At 38.8% G+C, this 13,924-nt stretch overlaps 1 protein-coding gene across 1 annotated transcript in view; it reads left to right on the top strand.

The window, feature by feature from the left end:
- Ncc69 (sodium chloride cotransporter 69) overlaps window positions 1-9,703 on the top strand; it is a 45,460-nt gene extending 35,757 nt beyond the window's left edge. Inside the window, exons 20-24 of the mRNA XM_028310645.1 lie at window positions 2,466-2,580; window positions 3,015-3,154; window positions 3,845-3,959; window positions 4,882-5,030; window positions 9,083-9,703. Of these exons, the coding sequence (XP_028166446.1) occupies window positions 2,466-2,580; window positions 3,015-3,154; window positions 3,845-3,959; window positions 4,882-5,030; window positions 9,083-9,330 (767 nt within the window). The 3' untranslated portion in view covers window positions 9,331-9,703. The remainder of the gene's footprint in view (window positions 1-2,465; window positions 2,581-3,014; window positions 3,155-3,844; window positions 3,960-4,881; window positions 5,031-9,082) is intronic.
- Window positions 9,704-13,924: the final 4,221 nt, after the last annotated feature.

Raw genomic sequence — 13,924 nt, 5'->3', positions numbered from 1 at the left:
TATAATCGTTCTTTTTTATGAAATGTTTAAAGGTGTGAGTGTGAACTGATACAATGAATATGATTGATGTTTAAAAGTAAGTTTGTTGTGTTTTGTAACAGTTGGTTATTAACTGCTATTTCATTTTTATTAAATTAAGTGTTCTTAATTATTATAATTGATTTTTCACGAAAATTGTGTGCTATAGCTGAACTCTGAATCGTGATTTTTATTAAAGATTAACATTTGAAGTACTTTGAAGTACAGACGATGGCATGTCAAGATAAACACTGTTGGGTCTTATGCAGTCGTAATAGATGCGAATTTGCAACAAAAATGCGTAGTTTGATGTGCTGTCGTCTGTAAATTAACACCATACTACATACGAGGGGAGGCTGAAAAGTTTTGAGCCTAGGGTATTAAAAATGCCGATAGAAAAGTGTAAAAAATATATTTTTCTATTTAATCTCCCTCTACTACAACGGACTTCTTACATTTGTGTAAAAGAGCTTTTAACCCACTGAAAAAAAATTCGCAATCTTTGCCCTCGAAATGAGCCTTTAACGCCGCTTTCCTTTCTATGTCATTCAAAAATCTTTGTTCCTGGAGGTTTTTTTTTCAATTTGAGAATTAGACAAAATAGCTAGAGAATTGGACTAAACTGTGTGGTGGGTGATTAATTTCTTAAAATCCAGTTTTACCCGGGGTAAGCCATGCAACATGCGCGGTGTGCGCGGTTGAATTGTCTTGCAGTAACAGATTTCCTTTCGCCAGTTTGCCTCTTAATATTTCAACAACCACTTGACGCACTCCTATCAACAGTACAGCATAATAATCCCCGTTTATTGTAGTTTTTTTTAAGTAGGTAGTCAATGAATAAAATTCCTCCACAATCCCAAAAATAGTGGCTATGAGCTTGGGTGTCGATCGCTCCACTTTGAATTTCCGCGGCAGCGTTTTCCCTTTTGAATCCATTGCAGTGACTCTTATTTTGACTCTAGATCGTACTGCCGGATCTATTATTTATCAATAGTGATAATGTGAGAAAAAAATTTGTTAGGATTATTGTCAAAGATGTCCTAAAACTCCTGCGAAGTTGTGACTCGACGCTGGTTGTCGAGCGGCGAGAGCATTTTTGGCACCCATCGCGCGCACCCCTATTTCATGTGCAAATGAGTATGAAAAATATCGCCGTTACGTTCTTTGTTAATGCCTATGGCTTCAGCTATCTGTCACAACTTAATTCGCTGATCTCTAAAGCAAGATTTTTTAAGTTTTCATTATTTTATTCGTTAATGGCGAAATCTGGCCGCCCTGACTTGCGGTCATCTTTTAGCGACTCCCTGCCATGCTTGAACTATCGGATCCAATATTTCATGATGGCAAATGAAGGCCCAGACTCCCCATAAACTGTAGACATCTCTTCAAATGTTACCGTCAGCGTTTTGTTCCTCTTTTTGAGGAGTTTTATGGCAACTGTGTACTTCGATTTCGTACATTGCGCGGATGACTGAGACATGATGATGTTTACTGATTAATTACTAAAAGCGCGATGACGCTAATGAAATGAAACTTTGTACATATACTAAGGAGATTATTGGCAAATTAAATAAATTTAAAGCGACTCAATAATAGCACTTGAAGATACTTAGGCTCAAAACTTTTCAGCCGCCCCTCGTAGTTATACGAATCGTGTTCATCCGCGCCTTCTCTTCGTTTTAGAAATAGTTTGTGGGCTAGTATACAGTGTGTCCGGGCTTGTAGTGATCAAACTTTAAGGGCGTAATCTATGGACAATTTTATCGATGAAAATACTTCAAATTTGGGGCTTGACCCATTTCTCGCAAAATTACGAGGATTTAAGTTTTTAATTTTTAGTTTTCACCTCTTCCTTCAAAAACAGGTGAAAGCGTGGGTAGCTTAACACTAATAAGCAAAACTAATAAATTTACATTCGTTTTGTAGAATAGCTCAAATACTAATAATACAATGCAAATAAAACATACCTTAACGACCTGGTTTTTCTTGTGTTGGAAAATAACTGAAAAAGAAGTGAAAAAAGTCATGTTTTTTTCTAATTAAATCCATTCTTACTCCCTTAAAATGTATGAAACTTGTATCTGTTTTCTACTTTTGCTAATAGATAATTTTACTGGCTATCGCATGATATAAAATATTTGCTTATTAATGTTAAGCTACCCACGCTTTCACTTGTTTTTGAAGGAAGAGGTGAAAACTAAAAATTAAAAACTTAAATCCTTGTAATTTTGCGATAAATGGGTCAAGCCCCAAATTTGAAGTATTTTTATCGATAAAATTGTCCCTAGATTTGCCCCATAAAATTTGATCACTACATGCCCGGACACACTGTATAAATTATATGACATACCATCTCAGTTGGTTGCACTGCATACTCACTGCAGTAACCGCAGTTACAGCATGGTTTCTTCTACAACTTCTAACTTGTTATCACGGATATGGTGCAGGCAGCAGTCTGTCGGACGTGTCGCTGGGCTCGCCTCAGCTGCGCCGCGCGGGCGTGTCTGCCGACCCCGGCGCGCTCGCCGCCGACGAGCCAGCGAAGACCGAGGAGAAAGAGAGGTATTTTGACTAGTTATTTATAAGTTGCTGCTAATAATAGATTTGTGGATCTTTCCTGTTAATGAAGTGCTCCAGTATCTTTTGTTTTATTTCATACATTTCTGATGTCGTAGATGCGAATTCGTTTTTCTTTTTATCTGGCTTATTGTTTTAAACTAGTAATTTATGAATATTTTGATCCTTCTCCCTTTTTCCTTTTCATATACAAAACTTTGTAGTAGTACGTAGTTTTCCTAAGTGAAATTGTTTATTATAAGTACTTAAATGTTTTTCTGAACTTTGTTACGTGTTATTTGAATAGAATAACTACTAAATACTTTATTGCTTGTGGTTCCCGCATGGCGCTCTCTGCCGATATTACTGTGTGATATTTCATTTCATTTTTCTAAGCATCCTTTTAGATGTTTCTATTAATATCAAATCAGTGTGCTCAGGAAAACCGGCCTAGGTAGTGCTGTGCGGCGCGCATTGGGCGGGTCTCCCGCGCGTCGTGCGTCTTCCTTCACGTCCGTGGAACAGTTTACGAAGCGTCAGGCCGGCACTGTCGACGTGTGGTGGCTCTATGATGACGGAGGTATGTTGAATTGCTGATTGGTGCTATTATTATTATTTAATAGATTCGCTTCGCTTCCACCTTCGGCCAGATCATCACTTACCATCAGGTGAGACACAGGCCAAGAGCTTCCTCGTTGTGGATAAAAAATAAGATTTACGAACAACATTTAATTTTCTTATCTTTACACAAACAAATAAATCCATGCAATGCTGACATGAGCAAAAGATGTGTCTCTACAGGTAAACACAGCTTGACTCGTCTCGGCTGTTCGTCAGAATCAAAGGATGTCCACTGCTGGATAAAAGCCTTCCCTGAGGTTCTCCACAACGATCGGTCTTGTACTGTCCGCATCCAGGTTCTTCCCGTGACCATCACTGGATTAAAATCCCTAAAGTGACATTGAAGGGAGCTCTGCCTACATTAGGTCTTCGTTCGTGTTCGCTACTTTAAAATATTTCCGCTTCAACGGTTATTAGTTGGGCCCACTCCCATTTTTTGTAAATTAAATGTTCATATACAGTATACTGTACTGTTACTGCTGCTATCTCTCCCGAACACTACGATTTGGGCCTCGTCTAGGTGAGAGCGAATATGCATTTATTTTCTATGCAGATGTCCTACACTGCATCTCCTAGCATCAAGTGTGATTGCAGTCAAATACCTGCCTTTTGCTGTATAAAATAAAGTCCATTATGGCTTGTGTTGTAGGGCTGACGCTGCTGCTGCCATACATCTTATCCACGAGACGCGCGTGGGCGTCTTGCCCGCTGCGCGTATTCACACTGGCTAACAAGAACACCGAGCTTGAGCTCGAGGAGAGGAAGTAAGTACCCCTTTACAAATTAATCTGGGCGAAAGTTCGTTAAAGATGAACTACACTGAACTGTCGCACAACAACTACACTGAACCAGAGTAAATACAAATGAGTAGGTCATCTTCATAGAAACTTCAGTGTGTGCGTGCGCGCCGCATACGTATTGGCGCGCTCACATACAAACCGCGCTCGGTGCGTTTCTATGAAGATGACCTACTCATTTGTATTTACTCTGACTGAACTGTCCCACCAAACACATTGTCAGGGGGCGCCACCATCGTTCAATTATAGTTTTCAACGTGGCAAAAATCGGAACCAGCAATCCGGTACTGACGGGGGCGCCCCCTGTCAATGTCACGGGTGGGACAGTTCATTTTAGTTCATCTATACCCTGCACTTTGACAGCTTGTCAAGTGTCATTCGGCCAGGCTTTCGACACCTTCGGTTACTATTTTGTCCCATTTTTTATTTACTTCCTTTAATTATTACTGGATGTGTTATTTCTGTTAATAGTTTAACTACCTACTAAATTTATTTTAGTTGAGTTTTTAAGTTTGTAAATTACCTGTACAGTTTGTTGTTCTGAATAAATTATATTTTTACTTTTAGTTGAGAAGTTCCTCTTTTTTTAAAGTATAGTGAAAATATTAAATTCAGATATACTAATAGTTCGTTTCATTCACGAAGACGCGCGGGGTAGATTGAAGCGGGGGGTGCGGGGAGTTTGATCCGACCAATCCAAACGTCATTGGATAGTTGTCCGTGAGTGCGCGCGCACACTACAATCATGACGCTCGAATTGGTCGGATCAGGCTCCATTACCCCGCGCGTCTTCGTGGATGAAACGAACTATACCAAACAAAAACTCCTCCTTTTTTCAAGTCGACTAAATGCTTGTATTTTATATTCAACAACAATGTAATTTCTCCAGCATGGCGTCTCTCCTGTCGAAGTTCCGCATCGACTATTCTGCGCTGAAGATGGTTTCGGACATCACGAAGAAGCCACGCGATTCCACGCTGGCCTACTTCGAGAAGCTGATTGCGCCTTTTAGAAGCACCGACGATACGAATGATGACGGTAGTTATACTATTTTATATCAATGCAATGTACCCAGCTTGGCGTCACTTCCTTCCTGCTACTTTTATGAGGTCGTCTGTCCACCTTGTGGGTAGATGTCTTATGCTGGCCGAGCACTCCAGAATAGGGATGTTGCGGATCCACTTTTTTCCACATCCGCGGATGCGGATGCGGATGCGGATTTTAAGAGGCTCACATCCGCGGATGCGGATGCGGATGCGGATCTGTACAAAAAACTTAAGTGTTGGCTTAGTAGAGAAAGAAACACAGCCTTATTTATCATTTTTTATTTAATTATCCTGCTTTCGCCTCCGAGATTTATTTTACCATGTAGTACCCCTGTACGACAACCCAATCCGCACACAATATTCAGCGTAGTAGTAGTAAAAAACAAAAGAGCGGGCAACCCCACCCCTACCACGCTGTGGGCTCGGTGTCCGAGCGGTCTCATTATTCCTTTGTGCGCACGCGCAACGACCGCACGCAGTATAAGAAAAATGCTTAAGTGACGTCACCAGGACGTTTTTACCGACAAAAAACGTAATTATTTTAAGTTGTGCAGTGTAGTGACGAGAATTAGACCCAACAGTGAGGCGTAAGTAATAAGCCAAGGTTGCATCCGACTGTGACGTTCTTTCGGGGAATCACAGATTGGGACTTCCGAACGCCTAATTACAAATTGCCAGCGATTCTCCCGCGTCTGTGTCCAACGTCCTTGCGGGAATTGGTCTACGGACGGGAGACGCCCGCACCTCATTTTTGTACCTGCCCCGTACTTTGCAATAAAGTAGGTACCCCATTTTTGCATCACAACGCGGTGTTGTTATTTGGAGCCCTTCACCCCGCTTGTCAGCCGAAAAACTCAACCCTACAAAATGATATATTTTATTTATACCTGAGGCTGGATAACACCTACATATGTACAATTTTGATTTACGTTTCGCAATAGTGCTATGTAATAAAATGTAAAAAGAATAATAATATTTTAGTCTAATTTATATACATTCTAAATAATGCATTTAGAACATGTTTTAATAATGTTTTTTGAGTTACAGATACGTGTTGGCATGAACGATCCAGATAAGACGAGCCAAGAGGCATTAAATCAAGAGAAATATATTGATGAGGCCAGTGGAATAGATGATGTGAGGCGTAAGCCTAGGGCAAGGAGTAGAAGTATAATTCTACCCCCTCACTCTCGCAGCGAAAGATCCTTCCCTGAGCCCTCACGCAATGATACTGACAGATACTCGAGGGCCAGGCGGGTAAGGCATTGAGACGATTTTACCAAAGAACTGAAAACTCTGAGACCCTCACGCAACGATAATGACTGATTATGAGGGCTCGATGAGTCAAAAATCTCGATACACACTACCAGACTGATTTTATCGCAATGAATTGAAAGTGAGATTATATTTTAGTAAATATTTGTAATCCGAATGCTAAGAACTTTGCCATTTTCAGTTTTCGAGACGATCGAGGAGTAGCAGCAGCGACAGTTCTGATGCCACCCACGGGCGTCACCAGGAGCGGTGCAGCCGGAGGAGTAGAAAATCGAGGAAGAGATCGAGTCATCGTCGCGATGAGCTGTCACCACCTTCGTCACGTAGACATAGGTACGATAATGATGATATGTCTAGTTTGCTTTTGTCTCAATTCATTACTGCTATCAAAGATATTTCAAAAACAAGCTCTCATAAACTTAGTACTGTTAATAACGTTGTACCTGAGTTTGACCCTCTTTCAAAAAGGCAAACAATGTTAAGTTGGATAACGAAAGTTGAAGAGTGCGCCGACATTTATGGATGGGACGAAAGAGAAACCATTCACTATGCACTCCCTAAGCTTACAGGGTTAGCCAAGACATGGTATCAGAGTTTACCCAGTGTCCGCTTTACTTGGTCCGAATGGAAAACAAAACTTATCGAGTCCTTTCCTTGTAGAGAAAATTACGCAGATTTACTAACTGAAATATTATCTCTAAAAGCGCGTTATGGTGAGTCACTTGATAATTATTTCTATGAAAAATTAAACTTGCTCAATAGATGTCAGATTTTTGGAAAAAAAGCCGTCGATTGTATCTTGCACGGAATTGAGGACCGTGCAATCAAATTGGGAGCTTAGGCTGTACAATTTGATACACCTGAACAAGTTCTAAAATATTTCAAATCTGTTAAAGTAGCCCCATCTAATAGGGAGAGTAATAAAACGCATTGGTTGTTCAGCACAGACTACTATTTATTTGACAAACCCGTCCCGTAGTTAGTACACATTACACATACATACACTAGGTGGCAGCACTGTCAGACATTTTGTTATCTGTATTACAACATCCCCTCTATAACAAAATGTTTCATTTTAATAAATCACAACAAACATAAACCTAATTTTTCCAACAGAAAATAATGTTTTACAGATGGCAAACTTTTTGTTAAGACATCAGCTGGCATTTTACCCGAGTCTAAATAATTAACTTTAATTATATTGCTGGTGATTAGATCTTTGACAAAATGATGGCGCACATCTATGTGCTTGGACCTTTTATATAACATTTGATTTTTGAGCAACTTTTGAGCACTTTGACTGTCATTAAACAAGTTTAGTGTACATGACACACCAGTAATTTCTATAAACAAATTTCTCAAGTAAATTGCTTCCCTGGAGGCTTCTGAAATTGCCATGTACTCTGCCTCGGTGCTCGACAGGGCCACAGTACTCTGTTTTTTAGTTTGCCAAGAGATAACAGAACCACACATTAAAAAACAATATCCAGTAAAAGATTTTCTATCTAAAGAATTGCTTGCCCAGTCGGCATCAACAAAACCATGCAATTCTGATTTATCATTTACATATTGTATACAATAACTTTTATGACGATGTTGTTCGGCCCTTTCGCGAATATGTTTTGTTACATATTTTACATTGCGATTTCTCCCGGTCGTTGTCCACAGGTTTGAAATACGTCCAAATTTCACTTTGCGTAGGTGGTGGCATAGTTCACTTATCCAAATAGTAAATAAAACTTTACTTAAGGTACGTAATACGTATGAAGGTATTCCGTATTACGTATTACGTTAAACAATACAGTTGAGTTCTTAACAAAAACCACAATAAAATCAAACGTACGCTTCAGTTCTTGTCACTTGTCACAACTACTCACTAGTAATTACAACAAAACAAAGACGCGCCAGCACCGTCACCGATTCACTGAGGTCCAAAAACAAAAATCATTGCTTTCCTATTGGTCAATCAACACATTCTTCGGTTGACGCGCGCCACTCGCCGGGACTGCCCCTTTCTTTCTTGTCGCGACCTGCTACAAATCCGCATCCGCATCAGATCCTCGTCGATTTATGCGGATGCGGATGCGGATGCGAATGTCAAAATCAATGCGAATGTTCCGCATATGCGGATGCGGATGCGAATATTCGCAACATCCCTACTCCAGAACCTTGTTGCCCCATCGGCCATCAGTTCTGTGTATAGAACTGTGTGTGCTGTACAACACAGAACCATTAGGGATGTTTCCTGGGTCAAAAAGCAAGAGTTTTAATTAGTCCGTCAGTTAACTTATCAAAAAATACTCTACACATATTTTTCACTTTTTCAAACTAATGAAAATTTAAAGAGATAAAACGCGCCAAAGTTCATAAGAAGAGGCCCGTGACGTCAATGCTTGCATAAAAGTGCCGCACGTTGTGACGTCGTGCGGAACTTCAACGCACCATAACTATGTAATTATTTGTTAGATTGACAAATAAAAATATATGTGTCCAATATTTTTTTATATTAAACATGACGGACTAAAAAAATTTTTTTAGGAAACTAGCCTTTGCCACTTGACGTTTCAGAATCGTTTGACTATTATGTGCCCTGCCCCTTACCACTTTAGTTCGCTAATCCGTAGCTATATCAGCGACTTTAGTTTGTCACCGGATCTCCCGATTTCTGATTCGATCTCATAAAGAAACATTTTTGGTGTCAACTAGCCAGTTATTGTGTTACTGTCGTGCTTTGTAATAAAGACTATACCTATCTATTTTGTCACCCAGGTGGTATAACCGAGGCGGACCTGTTAGCAGCGCGCGACCGGACCTACCGCCACCTGCGCTTACGAGAGCTCATCGCAGCACAGTCGGCCGGCGCTCGCCTGGTCTGCGTCACGCTGCCCATGCCACGACGTCGTGGCGTCGTGCCTCCGCCGTTGTACCTGGCCTGGTTACACGCTATAGCGTCAGCGGCTGATAGGGTCCTACTGATCAGAGGGAACCACGCTGCTGTGTTGACGTTCTACTCGTAACGGTAACGTCTTAAGCTTATCAATAGTGCAAATTGTTAAGGACGGCTTAATTTACCGGTCTTTTTGATCTAGTTTTTTGAACAATACACCTGTACGGTCAGTCTCTGTCTCACTAGCTAGTGTTGATTAGTAACTCTGCCGCTATACCTGGCCTGGATACACGCAATCGCGTCCGCTGTTCATAGTCTACGGCTGACTAAGGGGAATCAGGCTGCTGTGTTGACGTTCTACTTATAATTAGACCGTAACATCTTATGTTTATCAATACTGGAAATTTTTAAAGAGGTCTTTTTGAACTCTTTTTTTAATAGCACTCACGATCCTGTTCGGTCAGCGCTCTGTCTTACTAGCTCTTGTAAAGATGTATTGTACCTGGCCAAGTTTCACGCCATAACGTCCTGACAGGGTACTGTTGATCAGAGGGAATCACACTGCGGCGTTGACATTCTACTTGTACAATTACGACCAATAAATTAGACGTACCGTACCGGTATTATACCCTTTACCTCCATCTGCTTATTATAAATCGGACAGCCATAATAAAACAAAACACTCCTACTTATTTACAATTTTTTGCAATAGCAACTCTTAGTTGAAAAACTTAGGCATAGTTTTAAATATGTATCATGTGATTACGTTACTAACATTCCGCACTCAGCGTGATAGTACAAATTAAATAGTTAATCCACCGATGTTTATTTATTGCTTACTTTAAGTGCACGTAGTTTTACTTTAAATATAACATTAAACATTAATTTTAACATGCTTATCCCAGTAATTAACCAGTTATGCTATTTTGGACTCTAGTACGATAACTATAGAGTTTGTGTAATCCACCTAGAAGGTGCTGCGATGAAATGCATTGTTATTCATTAAAAACTTGCGTGATGTTAATTGATTGTCGGTAGCGAATTTTAATATTAATCAAATATTTCTCGATCGAACTCTTGTAGTATCGTCGACAGCAAAAATGTTTACCAGGTGTTGGTACTGACGGCATCAAAAAAAACTTTTTACGCATGTCTGCATGTATGTATATTTATAATTTATAGGCGTAGAAAGTACTGAATGAATTCGTATTTTATTTATTTTAAATGTCACATCACGTAACTTAAAATATAGTGTATATTTTATTTATATTAATTATGTGGATCTTGCAATGTAGTTTGACCCCTATATTGCAAGCAATCTCATACAAATGAGATTTTGGTTGAGTGGAAAGTTATGTAAATATGAAAACTAAGGCTCTGATCTGAAAAATGATTTTAACGCGTGTGAAAATACACAGACAGTTCTTAAATAAATGACACCCCTTTTATAAACAATTTACAATGAACTTTTTATAGAAGTTTTACATTAATACGCCTTATATTACGTAACCATTGTTACTTCTTTACAATTTTGATGTGTAAAATGCTTGTAATTGGTGCCTTAGGCGTTTATATGAAGTTTTCGATGCGATTTATATGTAATTTTGTAACATTTTATATACATTTATGGATTTGATACGAATATAATGAAATCCTAAATGATTTTGTCTCAAAAGAATCTCAACTTAAGAATTTCAAATTCAGTATTCAAGGTTTTTGAACCATATACAGTTTTTATACCTACTTATTATTTGTAATGGATTTTTAACGAATGAATTTTACTAGTTTTCATTCATTTTCACGTCAAATAGGCACGTTGATTAAGTTAAAATCTGTTGTACGTAAAAGTACTTTTATGAAATTAATGTAGATTAATTTAATTTTAGTTGTGTGATAATGTGAGAATTGTAAATGCACATTTTGCGAGTGATGTTACCATGTACAAATTTCTTGTTTTTATTTATTTGACTTGCAAGACGGAAATATATTTTCATACTTATTTTTACCAGTGAAAAAATGATAGTGAACGAGTACCTACCTGAAGACTAGTAACTCTAACTTATATTGCGTACAATCGCAGTCAAGAATCATGATTGATATATTTTCGTCAATCTTTTATTTATTGTATGAACTTTCCAATTATTTATTTTTTTAGCCAATTGACTGTACTATTGTACAATTTATACTAAATGATGTGTGAATAAATGAATTTGAATGCGATTTATAAAAGTGTTTTTCTTTATAATGACTTAGTTTTAAAGTTTTCCTTCCTGTATGTACATTTTATTTATTTAAATACGTTGTCTTGGTCTTTCGGTTCCTAATACACAAAACATATGTACAATAATTATAGCAAAAGATCTAGAATCCAGAGGAATCTTTTTACTGAAGTTGCATTTTATGTTCTTTAATAAAACTAATGATTTATAAATTATCGTATTTACATAATAACCTCTACGTAATGAGAGTCTGCAACGAAAGTGATTACAAATTATTATGTTCTAAGTAAGCTTGTTTTTGTGCTTACTTTTTGCTGTAATTCAGCATGATCATCACTTTCGTTTAATGGGTTTCTAATGTACACCGACTTGTTTACTACTAATCACTTATCTTGAGTCAGTGACATGAAAATATTACGGTAATAGAGGTACCCACCGGTCCGTTGATGAAATTGCTTTTTAGTTTTTGTTTGTTTTGACTTGTTGAAATAGTGACCAGTGAAAACAAGTTGTACTCGTATACCTAACAATTTGTCAATTGTAGCGAATTTAATTTGTCTAAGGTGTTTCATTAATAGTAAAATTGAGTGTTAGAGAATGGCGTCAGCGTTTGCTTTTGTTAACCCTGAGTTTAAAGTTGGATTTCCATTCAGAATCACTTTCACATTCAGAAGCACTGTAATTAGGCAGTGTTAATTATGCAGCTTTTGATATGTTCAAACTTAACATGTTATTTTTATCGTCATCAGTACAGCAGCAACATATTTTTAGGAAAATTTATATTCAGCAAAATGTCTATATAGTCCAGTCAATGAATGCCTTAACGACGGTGTAGAGAGAAATCCGTGGAACACAATTTCTGACCTCGGGACTTTATTTAGCCTAGTTAGGTGGTGAACATAGCAAAAGTCCCCGCCCTTAGCCCTTGAGCCGGCGGGGAGAGGGGGGTTTAAAGGTACCACTTTTCGGTTTTTCGCTTAATCCTCGGAAACTATGCGTCCTAGTGACATGACTACTTTGAACCAAAAAAAGCATATTCAATTTGCTACAGATGAGATAGACAAGTTTTTCTATAAATTGTATAGTTTTCGCGGCATCTGCTCTAGAAGGTCTGTAATATTGGAAATTTTATTTTTGTCTTACATGTTCCCATCAGGAGAAAATCGACTAAATCAACATTGAGCAATCATTCTAGACATGCGGGAGCATGTTAAGCCTAGTTCCAGCGAGGGGACTACACCGTGCGTATATTTAGACGAATCACTTTGAGCCACTTTTGACTCCTCATCACTCAAAAACTACTGTGCATTAACACTTCAAATTTGGCTCATGTATTGAGACTTGCAAGATGTACATCAGCTTCAAATTTCATAAATATACCTCAAACGGTTATGTAGGTATTGACGTTCAAAAATTCAAAAACAGACTGTTCAAAAACAGACCTTCTAGAGCAGATGCCGCGAAAACTATACAATTTATAGAAAAACTTGTCTATCTCACCTGTAGCAAATTGAATATGCTTTTTTTGGTTCAAAGGAGTCATGTCACTAGGACGGATAGTTTCCGAGGATTAAGCGAAAAACCGAAAAGTGGCACCTTTAAACCCCCCTCTCCCCGCCGGCTCAAGGGCTAAGGGCGGGGACTTTTGCTATGTTCACCTCCTAACTAGTCTAAATAAAGTCCTGAAGTCAGAAATTGTGTTCTACAGTTTTCCATCTATAATGCTTTATTGACTGGACTAATATTGCATTCACGAATTTATCGCACTTAATTTCTTTTTTCGGAATCATCTGAGTCAGAGCGTGGCATTATTGGTAATTAGCCACACGTTGTCAATACCCAATAGTTTATCTGCTGGATAGCGTGCCAGCCAACCGTGTATTACAATGAAAGTGTCTCGCCATTTTTGTCGACGTTTCGTTTCGCATAATTCTTAGTTCGTTACTCTGATTGAATTTAGTTGGTTTATCTACGATTTAATTAGCTTCTGATTTCGCTACCATCATTCCAGCTACACTCACAATAGACCACCTAGACATACCCCCTATGCGCACAGCACAAATGGAATTTCTTGCCTAATACCTTGTTCCCAAATTCATACAAAATTTAATAAGTCAAGACTTTGAAGCCGCGATTGATTGACGGGCTCGCTCAGTAAATAGTGTCGTTTCTGCATCGTTTGGATGAGATTGTAAATATGAGCCAGAGCCAATACCTATGATGTAAAATGTCGACCTATGAAACGTGCTCGGAGCAGGGCACCGATGAGATGGTCGGACGCAGTGAGGAAGACGGTGGGCGGGAGTTTGCATCGTGCGGTCCACACAGCTTATGACCGCAGTCTGTGGAGGAACACTATCTGTCGGCCGTTTGGTGTAGTGGTTTAGAACGGACTACTATGACGAGAGGTCCCGGGTTCGATTCCCGGCCGGGCAGAAATTGAAATGATGAATTTTAATTTCTGTGACGGGTCTGGGTGTGACTATGTACAATATTTATGTATTT

Source organism: Ostrinia furnacalis, unplaced genomic scaffold (assembly GCF_004193835.3).
Source record: "Ostrinia furnacalis isolate ACB-3 unplaced genomic scaffold, ASM419383v2 OfSCF3056, whole genome shotgun sequence".
Lineage (NCBI taxonomy): Eukaryota > Metazoa > Arthropoda > Insecta > Lepidoptera > Crambidae > Ostrinia > Ostrinia furnacalis.
This window is presented reverse-complemented; position numbering and strand designations above follow the sequence as displayed.